Genomic DNA, 20,571 nt, shown 5'->3' on the forward strand with positions numbered 1-20,571 from the left:
AAACTGATCAACTAGAAAGGAAGTTACATTACTGAGCAAGGCAAGGAAGTGGTTAACCCACCAATCCATCTGAGACGAAGCACCTGTGATAGACATCTAACCATGACACCTTAAAACCACAGTTTGTCTCATTTGCCGCCATGGATGATGGTCAGTGTATGAAATCTACTGCTGAAAACGAGGCAACTGATTTACAGCAGCCTTCGAGCTGTTGGTACGAGCTATATTTGTCAGTAGAATAACACTCCACACTGTTTCTTTAAGCAGACATATATTAAAACATCTGTAATGCTATTTCAGTCTATGTGAAGTTCTCCAGAATAATTCACAAAGAATGATTAATAAAGCTGAAATTTGCTTTTGTGATGCCTGATTGTTTCAGCAAAATTCAAGTAATTGCTAATTCAATTCAATTCTATTGCCAACATTTCTCAGTAGAATCTTAATTACTGTTCTTTTGCCATAAAACAGATGGGAAGAGGTATTGTGTTCATGTTATTACCCAGTGGATGGTTATAACTTGATTTATGGACCACTGTCAGTATTTCTGAAGCAATATATCTCAGATGAGCATAACAATGGTTATCCCTTTGATATTCTGAATCCTAAATGTTTCCAAAAATATGATATATCAGCAGAAACATATTATCTGCCCCTTAAAAAAAACATATCTTCATTATTTGATAAGCTGAATTTACAGTGCTGTTTAGCAGAATAGATTTCATCATAAATACCAGATAAAATACTACACATAGAAAAAAGCAACATATGCTATAAAACTGCAGAACTGTATGAGTTAACTATAATTTTTGGATTGCCCAAATAATACTGATGAACTTTTTTTTTTTTTTTTTTTTTTGCTTGTGAAGTAAAAACACTGTAGTAGGCTGTATTTAATAGTAAAACTATAATACTAGATACTTAAATGCTATAAATACTATAATACTAAAACTTTAATAGTAAAACTTCAATAAACTGCTCAAGATTATTGAAGTTAGGGAGCCCGGGGCTAGTTGTCACATGGGGAAATTTTGCGGATGCTGGTTTGCATGTTGGTTTCAAACACCTTCAACCTCTCTTAAATTAAAATCATTTCACAAAAGTCATTTTGATTTCAAACAAAAATTCCAATATTAGAATATTTTTTTAACAGATGATGGGTGAATAAGTGAATGCAATAAAATCAAACTGTTATTGAATGTAGAATGTAACAAAAAGTTTGAACTGTGGCCTCAAGACAGTTGTATTTTATAAATATAAATAATTTTAAAGGAAATTATAATATAATATAATATAATATAATATAAATAACATGGGCTATCAGTATATTTCATGAACTGTTATATTGAATATTCTATTCTATTCTATTCTATTCTATTCTATAATTTAACCTTAAGTGTCTGGGAAAGCTGTAGACATTGTGAAAAAGAGCCTAATTTCTCCATTGAATCAGGAGATGGCGCTCGTGACCATGATTAGACTCTTCAGAATTGTAGACCGAAGCTTCGGATCTCAAACACAGGATTCCGGTGAATTGAGGATTTAAGTGAATACCAGCGTATTAAACGTAAAATGCGTCGAATATTAAGCTTTTTAAATAATACAGCTAATATATTTGCAATACATTTATATATGATAAAGCGAAAGCCAAGGCTTTACTGTTTATTTATTTTTACAGTTTAATGCATAAGAAATCAATTTTAAACATATGCTTCCTAAATAATACTTTGTCAAAATCCTTTCTACTTCGTAGAACGTTTGTATAAAAACATTTTGTTAAATAAAATGTAAAATATATTTTATACACAAGCACTTTTTAATACAATTTCTAACATTAACAAGCATTATTTTATTAGATTGCTTAACAGATCGTTAGTTAAAATAGATATATTCATATGCTCTTAATGTAGGCCTACATGATCTGTTGTATGTATTTTATTACTCTATATAATTTTATCGACTTGGTAATGGAAATTATTTACCCCTGTTACCCGTTTATTTTATTGTTAAATGCGTCTGAATGAAAAGAGTCATCCGTTGGAAATGATGTTGATGGCCTCGAGAGGCCGCACTGGCCCCATATGCAGCAGGTGGCCTTACCTGCAACCCGAACCAGCCCTTGAACTGACAAACCCGGAATCCACAGAGCTGCACAGATGGGTCACCAGCCAAAATGAGTGCCTCTGCATGATTTATTGCGCCAAAATACCACAGAACTAATCAGCGGACAAACTAATTAATACAAATCTGCATTTTTGCATAAGTAATTAGAGCAGCGAAACTCGCATGCAGTGAGATAGGAGATAGGGATTTATTCAGTCGGGAGACCCATTCAAGCAGAGAGAGATTGGTTTGGATTCACTGTTTCTCAGGTCTGTTGGTTCAAGCAGAGGGTGTTAAAGGTCAAATAATTAATAAATATCACTGGTATGACCTCATATTGGGTTGTGTTGGGAGGGAGAGGAACACCTTAATGTTAAAGAAAGCAGGAAGCGACCTACTTCTGTTCCTTTGGTATCGGCAGGGCTTTTTTAATTTTATTTTTTAGGATTATATAGAGCATAAGTAGTCTATGTTTTTCAAACACACAACGTGTGAGTAAACACTTAAGTTTCTTCGTGCGCTAAATGCATCGCTGGCGAACAAAAGTAACGGACGCTACATCGACAAAACAATGTAATTATTTGTTGTCGATGTAGCGTCCGTTACTTTTGTTAACGCCTCACGGATTTATAAGAAAAAATGGTACTGAAAAATGACTTTGAGATAGTTGACAGTTTGCTAATTGCTTGGGGCGTGAGACGAACTACAATCGATTAGATTATCGACCCCCTTACAGTCATTGATTAATGCAATATAAATATAACCAAAAATATATTAGCTATATCAATTTAGACATCTTAACTGTAGCTCTTTATTTTCTCGTCTCAGTATTGAGCCAGAGAAAATCAGAGTCTTTAAAAGTAATATGACATCATACAAAGCCTGTATATTTTTTATATGCCTGTAATTTATAGACTAATATAATACCACATAAAGAGTGCCAATGTGTGGGACGTTGAAGAAATAAGAAATGCATAAGCGCGAACTAAAGCATGAAGCAAATGCGACACAAGTCCACTGAGTTGCTGTCAGTGGTGCTGAAATCACTCTCCTCACATCTCTTGGTTTGCATGGCAACAGGGAGATACACACATGCAAACAGACGGCTTCCATATCGGACCTTTGACCAGCACAAACTTGTCGATTTTTATGAGAAAGATTAGCAGCACTCAGAGCCCCTTAGTGTTCGTGGACACTTCACGGTTACCTGGTTATCAAATGTCTGCGGTAGGCCATTAACAGATGTCAGGAGAGATAAGCACAGATAAGCAAACAATGGAAATGAAATATTTTGCACGCATGGACAAACAGCATGGGAGGATATAGCCGAGACGCTCAACTCACACGAATAAAAATAATTGCACTAGCCTACCTCGATGAAACAACTTCCAAAATCTTTTAATATGCTCTTATAATTATTTCTGGATATGGGTCTATTCGCTGGACTGATTTAAGGTGTGTTTCTGAGCTAATTAAAATGCGAAAATTAATTGCGTAGATTTAAAAACAGCGGCCCTATATCCTAAAACTAAAGTCATTATTTATTTAAGGCATGATTACTTCGTGACAAAGGTTTTGTTACTTGTCAGATGTCTTCTTGTTGATATTAAATAATTCCAGAAAAAATGGTCTATTATATCTAATTTCTTCAGAGCACCACATGCGTTTGAATGCCATTGTCTATAGTTATTCCCTCATTTATATACTAGCCTTTTCAACGGTCATCGCGTTGGTCTATCTTTTTTTTTTTTTTTTTTTTTAGGGGGTTGGAAGGGCGATGATATTAAATTGAATAGAAAACAGCAGATTTCGGACGTTGGATCAGGTTAGTGAGCCGTGAAACAGGCTTTTTGTCAGTGCGCGTGCGACTCGCGTGCCGACCGACCAGCGTTGAAAAGAGGGGGACTCACTACCGGGGTCTCGAGCCAGACTTTGAAATTACTGTTTAATCAATATCACGAGATATTTGTAAAAGATTAGCGACAAATCTCCCACCCCAACAAACAACACATTTCTCAAAAACATCAATATAACTTCTCCGGTAATCAAAGCCTAATAAAATTCGATTGTTTTAATTTTAAATAGGCTTAATTATAAAGCAAATTAATAATAAGTAGCTAGTAGCCAACAAATAATAATGAAAACAACAACCAAAGCTTATTTATCCTATTCTTTTAGACAGGACCTATTTCCACTGATAATTAGTGACAAAAACTACTCAGTGATTACGAGCTAATTTATGGACACGCATAAAGAGTTGTCCGCATTAAGACAACGGGATGTGGCTAAAGAAAGAGTCGGTCGTGATTGAATGTGTCCCACGCTTGAAAGGGTTAATCCATCCTGCGGGTACAAACAGGTCCACGGAGTCTCTAACTGGCGACAGATGGCCACTTTCTTTCGGCCACAAAGGGACGGAATACGGAGCTCTGGCGAATACAAATGGAAGAGATCACGTGACGCTTGAGGCCGTTTTCCTGACGTAGTCGGCCATATGGCGCGTGCCGGGGGAAGGGGCGGGGCCAGATGCCAATCACGGGCACAGGGTGGGACTGTAGAGGCAGCCACAGACAGACATCCACTCGCATCTTCCAGCATCAGCAGCACCGCTATATAACCAGAGCATCACATCGGCGCAGCCACATCAGGCTTCAATCCGCAGGACTTCCCACACCACGAGGGGCATGAAACTATCATAACAAGTCATTCAACAATTCTTAGGTATGTGTCTTTATTAATACTGTCTGTATTTCACTCATTTGTGTTAACTATTTAGACTATTAGCTCAGATCATTCTTATGATGAAGATGATTTCGTTGTGGTGACATTTAATTATGAAATGCATATATTTTGTGATGCACTATGATGACATTGGAAAAAAAAAATCAACCCACATATAGCTGAAAAATATATTTATTTGTTACTTTAAATTGGAAAAGAAGCGCCAACCTGCACGGATAAGTTCATTGCACTTTTTCAATCACTTTGAATTGAATTACTGTTGAGGAAAATTGAAATAAAATGCTGTAACAATGTGCAATCACAGAATTTTCCTGTATAAGGACTAATAAAATACATTCTACAGTCTAAATTTCTAAACTTATATCTGATATATGGCACAATATTTGTTGTAAAGGAAAAAGATTCAAAACTAGTTCAATCTTGTTGTTCAGTCGCGTTAAACAGGAAGGAAACACCAATTTACTTATGAGAATGAACATTCAGACTAATTTACTCTCTTAGAAAATAACGGTTCGTCAAAGATTCAGAGATCCAGCAAAGAATCTTGTTCTTATAAAGAGCCAGAAAGTCGTTTTTTCTTAATACCCACAGAATAAAAAGACTTATATTTCTTATATGGGCTATACATAGGGAGCACAATCCTTTTTAAATTCCTTTATTCTTTATTTTAAAATGTACAACAGCAAGGGCTCTGTCTGATTGATGATGTTACATAATAAAGCTGCATAAAGTATAAGCAGCTATGATTCATCCACAGGTGATGTGTTGTTGCATTTGGGAGGTTCACAGTCTAGTGCATTTCATACTTTAAGTGTTGCATGACTCTTTTATGAAAGACAATACGGAGAAAAACATATTTAAAGGCTTTATGTATCATTTGCAGAGTTCCAACATGACGAAGTCTTACACCGAGGAAAGCATGATGCTGGAGTCTCAAACCAGCACAAACTGGACCGACAAGTGTCACAGCGGCTCCCAAGACGAGCGAGACGTGGACAAGACCGACGAGCCCATGCACAAGGATATGGAGGACGACGATGTTGGACTCAACCGACTCGAAGATGAGGACGACGAGGAGGAAGAGGAGGAGGAAGAAGACGGCGACGACACCAAGCCGAAAAGACGAGGACCCAAGAAGAAGAAGATGACAAAGGCACGTTTGCAAAGGTTCAAAATGAGGCGCATGAAGGCGAACGCCCGGGAGAGGAACCGCATGCACGGTCTCAACGATGCGCTCGAGAGCCTGCGCAAAGTTGTGCCGTGCTACTCCAAAACGCAGAAGCTCTCCAAGATCGAAACGCTCCGACTGGCCAAAAACTACATTTGGGCTCTTTCGGAAATCCTGAGGTCGGGCAAAAGCCCGGATTTGATGTCTTTTGTGCAGGCCTTGTGCAAGGGCTTGTCCCAGCCGACAACCAATTTGGTCGCAGGATGCCTCCAGCTGAACCCCAGAACTTTTCTGCCCGAGCAGAGCCAGGAGATGCCCCCTCATATGCAAACAGCAAGTGCTTCCTTTTCCGCTCTTCCCTACTCGTACCAGACGCCCGGTCTTCCCAGCCCTCCGTACGGTACAATGGACAGCTCTCACATCTTTCACGTCAAGCCGCACGCGTACGGGAGCGCGCTGGAGCCGTTCTTTGACACCGCGCTCACAGACTGCACCAGTCCCTCGTTTGACGGACCCCTTAGCCCACCGTTGAGCGTCAATGGGAACTTTTCCTTCAAACACGAGGCTTCTTCGGAATTCGAGAAGAACTACGCCTTTACCATGCACTATCAGGCGGCGGGCTTGGCCGGCGCGCAGGGACACGCGTCGCTTTACGCGGGCTCTACGCAGCGCTGTGATATACCGATGGAGAACATTATGTCGTACGACGGGCACTCTCATCACGAGCGGGTCATGAACGCCCAACTGAACGCGATATTTCATGACTCGTGATTCTAATGGACATTTGTGAGACTGCTCGACATGGTATTCTCTTACGGCTGATGCAAAAAGAGCAACAACATTATATGCTTAATCTTATGTACGTATTTATTGTTGTTACTGCCTTTAGGAGAAAAGAGAATTCGTTGATTCTCGTTCACCTTATGTATTGTATTCTATAGCGCTTCTACGTTGCGGTCACACACAGGTGGGAACAGGCGTGACCTTCTTCAGAATGTGTTAATTATCCATGCTACAAAATCACAAGCAATAATTTGGAAACTATGCAATTTTTAAACCAATACTGGGCCAATTATAGAAATGAATAGAGATTGATATATTTTTCAACCTATTACATTTTACTACTTATCTATCCCATACTGAATTATTTTGTTGTGATTTTGTATAGAATTGTTAATTTTTATAAAGTCAAACCTTGCATCATTCCATGCAACCCCCATGTTAATGTTTTATAAAACTGATTTATCTCCTGTGTTTATATAAAACAGTACTCATTCTAGTAATAACCAGCAGGCAAGTGCTTCAAAATCTGTAATGTTGCCTTAGCAATGAATTACTGTAAAATCATGCAGAGTTGCACAATTCCCATCCTCTGAATCCCGTCTAATCCTATATGTTCAATCAGTGATCCTTTGTGGAATTTCGAATTGCTTGAGTGATGGGGAAAAAAAAAAAATTCGGTGTTAGAGTCTCAGTGTTGTACATAAAAGCTTGACTATCACCTTTTAAACTCACCCTGTGTAAAAGCTGATCGAGAGGCCTGTCTTTCTAAGATGGAAAATAAATAATGGACTGAATTAGTCTGCTCAAACTATTCGGGTATTTTCGACTGAAATTTGTATATTGCTTGTGACGAAAGAACAAACAACGAAGATGCAACCAAAAAAGAGGTTGATTTAAAAGTGATTCTAGTCTTGAGACTGTTGTATGTGTGTATCGGTTTATGATGGAGGTTTAAGAAATAAAACAGATGGTTTTGAATTTAACATTATTATAGTCATTTATGTAAAACACATGCATCACGCCCACCCCTCCAGAATAATGATTTACCATTATATATTGTGATTTTTATTTCATTTAAAACGCATACTTGATTAGTCAGCAAGAAACACAATAAAGGCTGGTTAAAAAAATGAAAACATAATGGCGCATGTTAGTCTCAGAATTTAAGGCTATCAAAGATTTCGAAACTTTTGAAACTGTTAGCTACATTTTGAGATTAATAATATGAAAACTCAAGGTCATGTGAATTTATAACCTTGAATATTATTGAACACATCGTATTCTGCCCTAACATAATATTTAGATGCTGTATCGATTTGGTCCTTTAGTGCGCAATAAGAGTGTTTCTTACCTGAATGCATATAGCCTGCAGCTAAAATAAATATTAAACCAGCACGGAAGAGACAGATGCAAAGCCACAATATAAATGTACCTCCAAAATTGTGACATTACCCAGGTTTATTTGAAACCAGATAGTCTCCTTAAAATAAGATCTCATTATTACACGAATGACATCCCGTGTAAAAGCATCAAAAGTCAGCGGAGAGTTTAATGTCACCATCGCTTTTGCGCATTTATCCACATTTGTATAGAAGAGGTTTTCATCTACAAACATATTTGGAACTTTTAAATACACACTGTATATCTAAATACTTCTAGAAGAAAAAAAAAAATCATATACATCAGTGTAAATGAATTTGTCCTGGAGTCGTCTGTAACCCAAAACCGTTCGTGCCTGTCGTGCAAACAAAATCTTCTTAAAATATATTGGATATTTGTGTTTTATTTGAAGAGCAGACAGCATTTGTCCATTATTAAATGAAGTCCAAGTTGTCACTCACGTAAAATATAGATTATAATGAAGACAAGAAGGTGTAAAAGGGAGTTATTGAAATACCCCCACACATTTTGGACGAGCATGTGTGTACGAAAATAAATGTACAAAAATACATATTATGCCAATGAGGATGAAAGTATTTACAGATAAAATAAAACAATATAAAATACAATCTTGTAAATTCCTTTACAATAGGCACACATGCGCTGGGTGAAAGATTTTTGAAGGCTATATAGAGCAATTTGAGACATCACGACTAACGTCGTCCTTTAGAAATGTTTTTAATTCATACGACTTGAACATTGAGACTGTTGCATATACAGACAAAACACATAAGGAGAAACGTCCACCGGGACTCAGAAGCTTTGGCTACATCCAGGAACTGTCCAAGGTGCTGTATGAGGAAGACTTTTTCACACCTGTTCACCTAGTATGATGGCTAATCGTTTAGCACACCAAATAAACCAGGTCTCCAGTCATTAAATATATGGAAAGAAATTCAGGCGTGCATGTCTGAGGCAGCCTATATTTGTTGACATTAAACAAATTTCAGCTACATCTGAGTGCCATCAATGTCAGACAAAATTAAAAGATTTTTGTTCACTTTCCTATTGCAAGCCGTCGTTTATTTTCTAAAACTAACTAATATATATTTATAGTACATTTTAAAAACACTAATAAGTAATGCAATAAAGACCATTTAATTATACTACAGGGAAATTTTCAAATATCAGCTAGTAATTTATAGTAGGCCCATGTATTCTAACTCTTTTTACAAGAGGTACTACTAATTAGTATATATATTTTTTAACTTTTTTTTTTTTTTTTTTTTAAAGAAATTCTATTAGCTTTTCCAAAAGTGATTATCTTATTCATTGTCTAGTAGGCTAACTAGGCTATTCATTAGACATGTTGTTACTAGTCTACTCTTAACATAAAAATGGATAGTTAGACTAAAAAGAATAAATGTAAAAACGGCTTGTCATAGTATTTCATATTACTACATATTTTTGAATGATTCCTTGAAATAGTAAATAATAGACCATATGTGAGGGAGGGCAGCGCGCGTGCTCGGCTAAGAAAGTCCAGCGGGCGGGCGCGCGCGCTCTAGAGGTGCATGGAGACGAGGAACTTCCTCAAGAGCCTAGCGACCGGGAGCGCGCCGAGCCGGTAAATTAGTACACAAAGGCGAGTTTGCCCCGCACACATTCACATTATGTTTGAATCCCCGTGTAAATCGATAAATGTCCTCAACGCGTGGTCGGAGAGTCAGGAAGAGTTGCGCGAGACTCAACCGGCGTCTCCTCCTCACGGGACGGGAAAGCGAATCAAGATAAAAAAGAAAAAGCGAAAACAGCAGCAAAGCGCGAAACGCTCCGTCTCGGCCCCTCAGTTATGCACCGATGACGACGATCAGGAGCGTAAAGAAACGAAATATAGGCCGGACGAACCGATTGTGAGAGGAATCTTCCAAATCGGGAAAAATAGCCATGACGTGGTTCTCACGGCAACGCGGGTAACATGGACGCCCATTCATCCCGAGACCCCTACAGGTGAGCAGCGCTAAGCTGTGTTTGCCTCCGTTTCCATGGCGATTGTACACTACTCATGTTTACTTCCTGTGTGTTTGGAGCTCAAAGTCATATTAGAAAACAGTTTATTATTTATCGTGTTTATAGACACGACTACGCCTCGTGTACAGTGCACATGCATTCTCAGCACGGGAAAAGTGCTCGGTGACATCATAGAGTAAACATAAGTAAAGAATGTATAAACTTGGTTTTATGAACGTTTTAGAATTTTAGAATGAATCGTTTTAGAATTTAGAGTTTTAGAATAATAATTTGGTCTTTCTCTCTCGTTTTGGTATGGTTCTGTCTTGTACATAAACACGTGATGCACAATTACAATACAATTAACACACGCTCTAGGCTCACACATCAAGAAAGTTTCATATATTTCTGAAAGTGAAACTTTCATGATGTTGTTGATGATGAATCCGTGGATTCTTCCTCCAAACACGTTTGTCACTATGCGTGCGCAACAAAGTGACCTCAGCCATAAGGCCATTGCTTCAATGACAAAAGTTTGTCTTTGAGGTCATTTGATGAAATACAAGTTGGCTAAATGTTGCAGATATGTAGCTAATGTGAATCCCTGAAATGATCACATATCTTTTGAGATAAAAGACATTTATTTTTTATGCATAAATGACACTTTGTGTCTTACAGTGCATTCAAGATATACATTTTGCATTCCCTGGGAACTGAACCCTGATCTTGGCATTGCTAGTGCTATGCTGTATTGTTTGAGCAACAGGAATTGTTTATGTTTTGTTCCAGGCGATTCAATCCATAGTTTTTCAATAACTGTCTATAAGTCAAGGGATAGTATTTGAGGTAAAAAAAAGTCCTCTTGTTGCAACATTAAAAAGGTCCAATATAGCCTAAAAGCCCTTTTAAATGCTTTTTAATGAAAATAAGCTTTTCACAAATATTGCGCTGCTCCATCAGTATTCACTCAAAAACATATTTTTGGTTGTTGTAAACATCATAACCAAAAATGAGCATATTGTGGGCGGGCCTTTAGCTCTGTTGTACCCTACTGTAATAATTACACAAGCAAATAGGGCTACAACAATATAGCAATCCAAATAAAGGGGGGAAAAAGGGGGTAATGTCAGTCCTGCCAGAAACTCATGTGTAACAGCTGTGTTGGTAATGGACTCCGGCTGACTGTTGTGACCACCTAAAGTAGGGCATCTGTCAGTCTTGTGGACAGTTAGCAAATGTCCAAGTAAATGATACTCAAAACTACCATCTGCATCATTACACTAAGAAGATAACCATATGACTTTTTAGGAGGATTTGATTTTCATATCAGATATCAGTGAAACCCTAGGCATGTGTAGTTTTTCTCTTTAGGTATTATTTAAGGAATCCACCATTTAATCTAGACATTTTAAGTTACTAGAAATATATGCAGAGGGGTCATTTATGTGGAAACCGCAGCGGTCTCAAACATAAAGTGCACAAATGCATAGATATGAATTTCTCCATGATTTATGCTGTTTTTTTGATTAGGAAACAAAACCAAATGGGGAAAATGAAAGAATTTTGAAACACGCCCAGCAGTTTGAAGCTGAGGCATGTACTTCCTGTCTTTGGCTGTTGTTTTGTGCAGGCACTTTAAAGCACGAGCGCTGCCGAGTGCAAGAGAGACTTTCAGTCAGCGTAAGCTTTATAGACAGTACTTTTCATCTGTGATCCAAGCTAATGTTATTAAGCCAGAGCTCTCATTACACAGAAAGCATTCATCTAATAACCCCCTATGGCCTTTACCAAATGTTCTCTTGAAAATGCCAAAAAATGACAGCGAGATCCCGATATACTGGGGTTCTCTATTTGACGCTCGTGTGCTTTTTTTCCGCTGAGGGATAACGGATCAGAATATTGCCCCTGATCCCTCAATACAGACAACTGAGAGAGATTGAAGGACATTAACCAGCAGACAAACACAATATCAAATTACATGATTGCAATGTGGCATTTCAGTGCTTGTTTCTATGACAACACTGTGTGTTGGATTTCAGCGATGATTTGATACCTCTGTTTACTTCTCCCATTGCTTAATTTCTGATTTTGCATTTTATTTAGGTTGTCATATGCTTTAGACCTATAAAAACAAAAACAATTGGATATACACAGTTTCCACAAAAATATTAGAAATAAGAAATGTTTCTTAAGGACCAAATCAGCATATTAGAGTGATTTCTGAAGGATCATGTGACACTGAAGACTGGACTAATGATGCTGAAAATTCAGCTTTGCATCACAGAAATAAATTTAATTTCAAAGTATATCAAAATAGACAACAGGTCTTTTAAATTGTAATAATAGGGAATTCAGGTTGATTGGGACACTTTTTCCCAGTCATCTCAATGGCAAAAAAGTGTCCCAATCACCATGAATTCACCCTATTTCACAATATTACTGTATTTTTGATCAAATAAACACTGCCTTTATGAGCATAAGAGACTTATTTTCAAAAACATTTAAAAAATTGTAATTATTCAAAACTTTTGACTGGTTTTGTAAATATATTCTATCATCATTTACTCACTCTGATGTTTTTCTTCCTTGGAAAACAAAATGGATTTTTGGACAATATCCTGACTTTTCCATATAATCAAAGTGAATGAGGACTGGAGCTATCAAGCTCCAAAATAAAGTTTCTTCATTGGTATTGATGGTTCCATGAAGAACCTTTCACATCTATGGAATCTTTCAATTGCACAAAAGGTTCTTATAGTGGAAAAAGGTTCCTTAGATTATTATAATGTTCTTCACACACTAAAAAAAACATGGTTCTTCAGTGAACTGATCACTGAAAGTTCTTTGAAGAACCCAAAATGGTTCTTCTATGCTGGCATCATTGCAAAACCCCCCTTTGGAAGTTTTATTAACCTTTAAGAATACAAAATAAACATATAAAAGTAGTCCATATGACTCGTGTGCTATATTCCAAGTATTCTGAAGCCATATGAAAGCTTTGATTTGATGAACAACTGAAATTTAGCCATCATTTTTCACTGAAAATCTTGCCCTTCATTGTAACTTTCTTTCAAATATGGCATCATTAGGTTTGTCCTTAAGTACTTTTGTGATACTTCAAAATCATATGGGTTTGGAGCAACATGAGGGTGAGTAAATAATGACAAAAGTTAGCTCACCCAAAAATGAAAATTTTGTCATTACTTACTCACCCTCAAGTTGTTCCAAACCTGTATGACTTTCTTTCTTCTGTTGAACACAAAAGATGATGTTTCAAATACTGTTGGTAATCAAACAGTTGACGGCACCCACTGACTAGTGAAAAAATACTATGGAAGTCAATGGGTGCCGTCAACTCTATGGTTATTGGTTATCAACATTCTTTAAAATATCTTCTTATCTTCAGAAGAAAGAAACTCGTACAGGTTTGAAACAACATGAGGGTGAGTAAATGATGACAGAAGTTTCATTTTTGTGTGAACTATCCCTTTAAGACAGCACTAGCCTCAGAGCTGACAACAGGACAAACTGTAAATAATACATAGAGTTTCTTTTTTTTAGAGGTCAGCGCTATTTCTACCGTATGTTTTAAAAATAACGCTCACGAGACATCACTTACTACAGCCTGCCCAGAGTAAACATGCCAGTTAGCTCACCTTTTAAAAATGAAAGTAGAGCCTGCTGAATTGGCCTCATATTCAGCCGCAACCACAGAAGAGCACGGGAGACTGGGATTGTTTGCCAAAGGGATCTGGGTTTGACTTTTTGAACCCTGAATTTGCTTAGCATTGGCCTTGGCTTTACTTCAGTTTGTCTGTTGAATGTACAAACACCGTGATTTGATCTGGGTGCCAGCACAGTTCACGCCTCCAGTCCACGCAGTTCATTTAGATCACTCTGGTGGGTTCATGCCATGTGTGCGCTGCTTTTACCTCTGGCTCTGTAAACATATACAAACAAAGCTCATGGGGCAGAGATTGCAAATGTATGCTTTTATTTATTTATTTTTTAATCATTAAACTGGATACAGAAGGCAACAGTTTAAGTAAATGATGCATGTTGCTGAAAAGCGTCTAAAATGTTTGCACTGAACTTTACTGCTTAGCCTAAATGATGGCTTATTTCAGGAGATCCACCTTACCTATCCACCTTACTTTGCAACACGGAAGTAAGCTATATTCTTTGAATATGCAAGACTTCCCATTCATTAACGTCTATAGGGAAATAACTAGAAGAAATACAAAGTGCAGTAAACTATTTGCACTACAAACCAGTTTGTTTATGATTATGATAATTAACTAAAATAGTATGATAGCAAATACCAGTTTGCAATATCAAGCAGCATAATGGACTGTTTTTGTACAGGTAAATTTAAGAGAATGACACCGGAAGCCTTTGCACATTTAATTTACAAAAACACAAAAACAAAAAGATCCCTTTAATATCTCATTTGTTTCTCTTATAGACAGCAATGAGTTTACACTGAAGTATTCTGCTTCTCAGATTTTTGTACCGAAAAAATATATTTTTACGTCAATGTTTCAGAAGAGACCAAAATGCATGCAAAATCTGAGATTAATATGAACTCAAACATTTATCTGATTCTTTCTAGCCTAAATTATCTGAGGTACAGTACATCTAAACGGTTGTCTTTTTTGTGTCCGTTTTTATTTTTCCAAAGCAATTTTAGGAAAAACATCTGACAAAAAAGTGAAATTTACATAAAAGATAGCAGAGAACTCAATTAAGTCTTCTGAGCTATGAAGAACAACCTCTGACTCACATGAGTTCAACAGCGCTGCAAATGTGTTTATTTACAATGTGATTTTGCAGCGTTGAGTATTGTAACTAATCATAAGCATTTCTCTTGAAAATAATGACCAATCAAAGGTGTTTAAGTTAACTTACCAGTAGTGAGAATCCACTAAAACGCAGAATGAGTTTACGTTTAGCGCAACTTTACTAAGTTTTACGCGCACAAATCCTCTCATTATAACAAACAAAGCAGAAACTATGTAAATAAAAGATTCATTGTGAAGTTTAGTCAGAGTCATTGATTAAAACTGGAGTTTACGCACTCAATGAGTTTGCAATTAACTGACTGACAGCTTCAGTGATTATAAAGTGATTGTAAATTTTAATCACAATTTGAAGAAAAGTTTTTGTTTTTCATGAGACTTTGTGACCTTTCCTACAAATATATACTTGACACCCCAGTATAAAATGTGACAAAAATAGACAAAAATTAGAAGAATCGATTTTTTAAATGTTATAATAGTGATTTGATAATCTCTAAAAATAAATTCAAAAGCAAAACGTGAAAAAACTATGTTAGGGAGTGGAAATTGCAAATGAGCCAATAAGTGGTCCACTGCAGCCGTCTACTGGTTATAGTGGTAATTTCATGTTTTTTTTTTTTAATTTTAAAATAAAAGTGTTTGTATTTCACCAAGTGTTAGTTTTCCTACATCGTTTTACAAATGTGGACAATCTTTGAAGGATGAACAATTTTTTTTTTTTTTTTATCACATTGGAAATAACATTTAATTTGGATAGTAGGCCTATTCATACGTTTGAGCTTTGAAGTGCTGGAAAAAGTTGTGTATAATAGTGGTCTATAACTGTCTAATTTGCTGGGTTATGATCAAAGCTATTTGTGATTCATCTTTGGTATATATGATTTATCTTTGAATTCATTTTTGGACGCATATGTGATTCATCTTTGGACGCACCACACATATCCATACACACTTGTCGTCATGCTGAGGGAGCAAGATCGGATTTCATCATCAGAGTTTGCCATACCTTGATTTTGGTGAATTGACGCCACTTCTCTAAACAATAATAAAAAAGAATAGGACTGGATTAAACTGCTATTTTTACATCCATAATCAGATATGACCATTGTAGGGATTTTCCATTCCATGATGAGAGAATCTAATTACTTTATAGAGTATATCCTGAATGCATGCTCACTTATCTCTGAGGGAGTAATACATTAGATGAGAGATGCGCAAAGCCATTCTTCTTCTATATGCGTTTTAAAATGATTTTGTTTCAGATTATATCCTAACATATTGACTTTAGTTCTCAGCTTTTGTTTCATCGATCACTTTGGCCATTTATATGAGCGCTGAACTGAACGAGCATGTCATGCAAGCAAATGCTAGATGGTTTACCATACACAAGCTGTGGTACTATTAGATCTTTGAAAATGACCTGTTTTTCCCAGAACTCTGAGGACTTTGGTTGACCATTGCGGTCAGCATGGAGCATCTGCCCCAGTGTAGCTCTCTGGAACTGGACTGACTGGCTCAGCCTCAGATTTCTGAGGCTAATTGCACCGCTGAGGTTATCTGATCCCATTTCACAGTACCGAGGGACAGAAGGGGGACATTTTTTAGTCAAGACACATTCTCTGTCCTCCACATGGAAAAATGCAGTGGAGACACTGAGTGTCATATCAGTGCTAAATAACTGTATACTCTTCAATAAGCATCAATCAACAAACAAAAAACATGTTCTCCAACTCTAGATGCAACAATAAGTAATTTAGCCACATTAATGAAGTTATGTTACTTATTTAAGCTCTCCAGTCTTACAGATCACATTTCCTCCCCTTCATATCCTCAATTTATTTTGGCTGGCAGCATAATGAAAAGTAGGTGATGATAATTGTTTATTTTTTAGAGCCTGTTTAAAAATAATGAGCAGAACATCATTAGCATCAATAATGAGTCATTATGCTGAGACATGCTCAGCTCTTCTACTAACACCTGAGACTCGAAGTAGGAGCCTCTGGTTACAGACCCACAGAGAGAGCGTACGCACTTCCAAAACTGCACGACAGCATAAGAATGAGCATAAGAACAGCTTTGCATTGCATGAAATGCCTCTCGCTATACGCCTGATTTAATCTGCAGTGTTTTCACCAGGAAAATTTAAGCACAAGGATGTTTATTAAAATAAAAGGATGTTCACCCAAAAAAAAAATCTGTCTTCATTTACTTTACTCACATTTAAGTTGTTCTAAACTTGTATGACTTTCATTCTCCTGCAAAACATAAAATATTTTGAGGAAACCACATTGGACCCCATAAACGAAACAAAACAAAACAGTTCCAAGCTTGAACAGAACAACAAACTTTTTCTGCACTGACCTTGGACAGAATTCATTTAATTCAGTGAAGCGGTGAATACATAAAACATAAAAGAAAATATTTTGAAGAATGTTGGAGTCCAAACAACACTGGACCACATAAACAAAACGAAACAGAACAGAACAGAACAACAGAACAACAGAACACAACAGAACAAAAAAAAACAGTTCCAAGCTTGACCAGAACAACAAACTTTTTTCTGCACTGACCTTGACAGATAAAGCGATAAGTACTATACTCTTATTGGTAGCTGAACGCATAAATTAGCCAAAAAATTTAATTTAACTAACAACAAACAACACTGGACCCCAATGACAAAAAAAATAAAAAGTTCTGGTGGTGAGGACTATACTCTTATTGGTAGCTGAATGCATAAATTGGCCAAAATATATTAAATTTAATTAACAAACATGCATGGAGCAAGAGGCGTGTACAATGATGAAAATCTGCATGCACAGACTTGGGCTGACCAAAACCCCAAAATTATACAGTAATATGCAGAGCTTGAGTTTTATAGATTCTTTAAAATGCTATTTAGCAAGCAGATTGTCCCGTGTACGCCAATCAGCTGGCTTGTGTACTGAACACAGTCAAAGTTCAAGTGCGTGACCCCTCTGTATTGCAATAGGGATATACAGTGTCACAGTCTAATTGCACACAGGGAACAAACAGACGCTGCCTCCTTTGTTTGCATCCTGGGGGCTTGAAAACGGCAATATAAAAATGTAAATATTGGGTTTTGGTGTGTGGGTCTGGGCACACAGGCTTCCACAGGCACAGGTGGAAAATATGCTCTCGGACGCCATGCTGGGAACCACATGGCCCCACACAACATGGGGGCAAAGAGTGGCTTGCTGACCTGGCACGGGCTTTCCGCAGTTGGACCCCTTTCAAACCACGGTATTAGTTTCATCTACGAGAGCGCTGCACGCATCAACAACGAGTATAGGGAGAAGATGAGACAAAGAGACCCTCTGCCAGACTGAACCCTGTGAATGCAGGTGAAGATTTAAAAGACATTAATGGATATTTGCTATATGGAGAAATAACTGGATTTTCACATTTTCTGACGGAAGGAGTGGTGCTTACACCTACTACCTTGATACTAGGGTGTTGTAGAGGGTTACCAGGTTGTTGCTATGAGGTTGTGTTTACTTGCTGGAGAGACTCTACAGTACAAAATCATGTTCTTAAAGTGTGCTTTTGTCATATTTTCTAGTTAAAATATCTAAAAATCCTTGTAACATGAAAATTTACTTGAGAAGCAACACTGCATTAGATATTAAGACTTTTCTTTAGTTATATGTTTAATACAAGTGCATTTTTCTCTTACCGCACTGGCAGATTTTTTACATTTATTTACCAAGAATAAACCAAGTTAAAAACAATTGGAAAAAATCTGCCAGTGCTATAAGAAAAACTCTTATATAATGCACAAATGCACTTATATTCAAAATATAGTCTATGAAACAAGTCTTAGTATTTTATGCAGTGTTGCTTCTTAAGTACATTTTTAGATATTTTTACTCCAAAAAATCTAGTTGTCATTTTTACAGAGTTTCATATTCTTTTTGGCTTGGGTCCCTCTTTCAATGTGAGTCTATGAGATTTTTTTGGCCATTTTATTGTTTACCAGGCAACAATTTTGTTAGTCTAAGCACTTAGAAAAGTAACAAAACACTAGCTGCAGGTTTCATTTATGTCTGAATCACAAACAGCACAAAGTTTACGTTTAGGGTTTTGTTCAAATCTCTAATCTTAAGTATATGAGCTAAAAGTGATGCTTCAAGCACCACTAATAAAATCAATACATATGCATCAGACAACATGCATATTAAAATCTCACTGTAACAAAGTCTAGCAGCTCAAATCACTCCCGGTGTAGAATTGATTCTTTTTGTCCATACATTAGTTGCATGATGACATGACGTCGGGCCCCCTGTGTCTCGCCTTTGCCGGAGCGCTGCTGAGAGGAAGCTTGTATCCATCTGGAAGCAATAAAGTTTTCTAGAAGAGTGCACAGTTTTATTTAATCTCCCTGTGTCTTACTGTGCCTCAAATGAAGGGCTGTTCCCATCTTGTCATCTGAAATCAGCCTCATGTGCGCCAGAATATGACACTTGCCATGCTGGGGGCCACAGACTCCTCATTCCCTGCTTTGTTTTCTGCTCTCTGGATATCCGCCTTGTGAGGTTCAACAGAATTTTCAAACTAATTAACTAATTTCCTAGCATGCAAAGCTTTTATGACAACCAGCAATTCCTAACATAAAAAGCTCATTTAAAATCATTTTTAATTTTTTTGTTATACATGTGAAAAATTAAAACAAAAGGGAGAACCTGTATAAATGTAAAGCTTAATAACTCGATGCACAGTGCACTCACCCATGTAATTTAGGCATTTAAGTTAATTTTTGCTAATACAGGCATCACTGTTAGTATTTATCATATTTGGCTTAGTGATTTGAATAAACCCCTATTGTAAGGTATTAAACACACAACTCATCCTGCATCATATGTGCTATGGAAATGAATAATACCTTAAATCCTGCAGCTTGTTGAGGACAACATTGATCATTTGGGCCAGTAACACCATGCAATGCCCTAGCAACCACCCAGAAAACCACAGCAACCGCACAGCAATGCTCTGGCAAACACCTTCAAAACCATTGCACTGTTGCTTAGACAAGCACCATTTATATTTCTAGGCTACAGCAAATGTAAAAATCTATCTAAAATCTATTCAGCATATTATATACAAAATTAAAATCATAATTATAATAATAAAACTGCATAAGTGTTGTCAATTAAAAAACTAATTAATTACACATTTTTCTGTAATTAATTGTGATTAATCACACCTAACATTAAAGTTTTTAAGATATTTTTATATTGTAATAATTTCACATTTAATCTCTAAATTAATGTAGAAACAACATAAAAAGCAGTATATTTTAAATATTGGATCTAACAGGTAGGAAATATACAGAAACTGAATAAAGTTATCAAACACTTCAAAGTCTTCACTGCATAATTTATAAATTAAATACATATACATTTTTTTATTAAAACTACAAAAGTTATTCAGTTAAGAGCAATGACTGATTTACTTTCTTGTTGTTGTTCTCTGATTAATAACAGACTTTAGCAGGTTTATTAGGTTTAGGTAAGTTTACCCAAAAATGAAAATTCTGTCATTAATTACTCACCCTCATGTCGTTCCACA

The 20,571-nt window shown here is 36.7% G+C and overlaps 2 protein-coding genes across 2 annotated transcripts in view; both read left to right on the forward strand.

The window, feature by feature from the left end:
- Positions 1-4,655: 4,655 nt before the first annotated feature.
- Positions 4,656-7,779, forward strand: neurod1 (neuronal differentiation 1). The gene is made up of 2 exons (XM_051906888.1): positions 4,656-4,824; positions 5,729-7,779. The coding sequence occupies exon 2, from the start codon at positions 5,738-5,740 to the stop codon at positions 6,782-6,784; it is 1,047 nt and encodes a 348-aa protein (XP_051762848.1). The 5' UTR covers positions 4,656-4,824; positions 5,729-5,737; the 3' UTR covers positions 6,785-7,779.
- A 145-nt stretch (positions 7,780-7,924) lies between these two features.
- cerkl (ceramide kinase-like) overlaps positions 7,925-20,571 on the forward strand; it is an 81,598-nt gene continuing 68,951 nt past the window's right edge. The window contains exon 1 of the mRNA XM_051906855.1: positions 7,925-10,186. Coding sequence (XP_051762815.1) covers positions 9,850-10,186 — 337 coding nt within the window. The 5' untranslated portion in view covers positions 7,925-9,849. The remainder of the gene's footprint in view (positions 10,187-20,571) is intronic.

This window comes from Ctenopharyngodon idella, chromosome 9, assembly GCF_019924925.1.
Source record: "Ctenopharyngodon idella isolate HZGC_01 chromosome 9, HZGC01, whole genome shotgun sequence".
Classification (NCBI taxonomy): domain Eukaryota; kingdom Metazoa; phylum Chordata; class Actinopteri; order Cypriniformes; family Xenocyprididae; genus Ctenopharyngodon; species Ctenopharyngodon idella.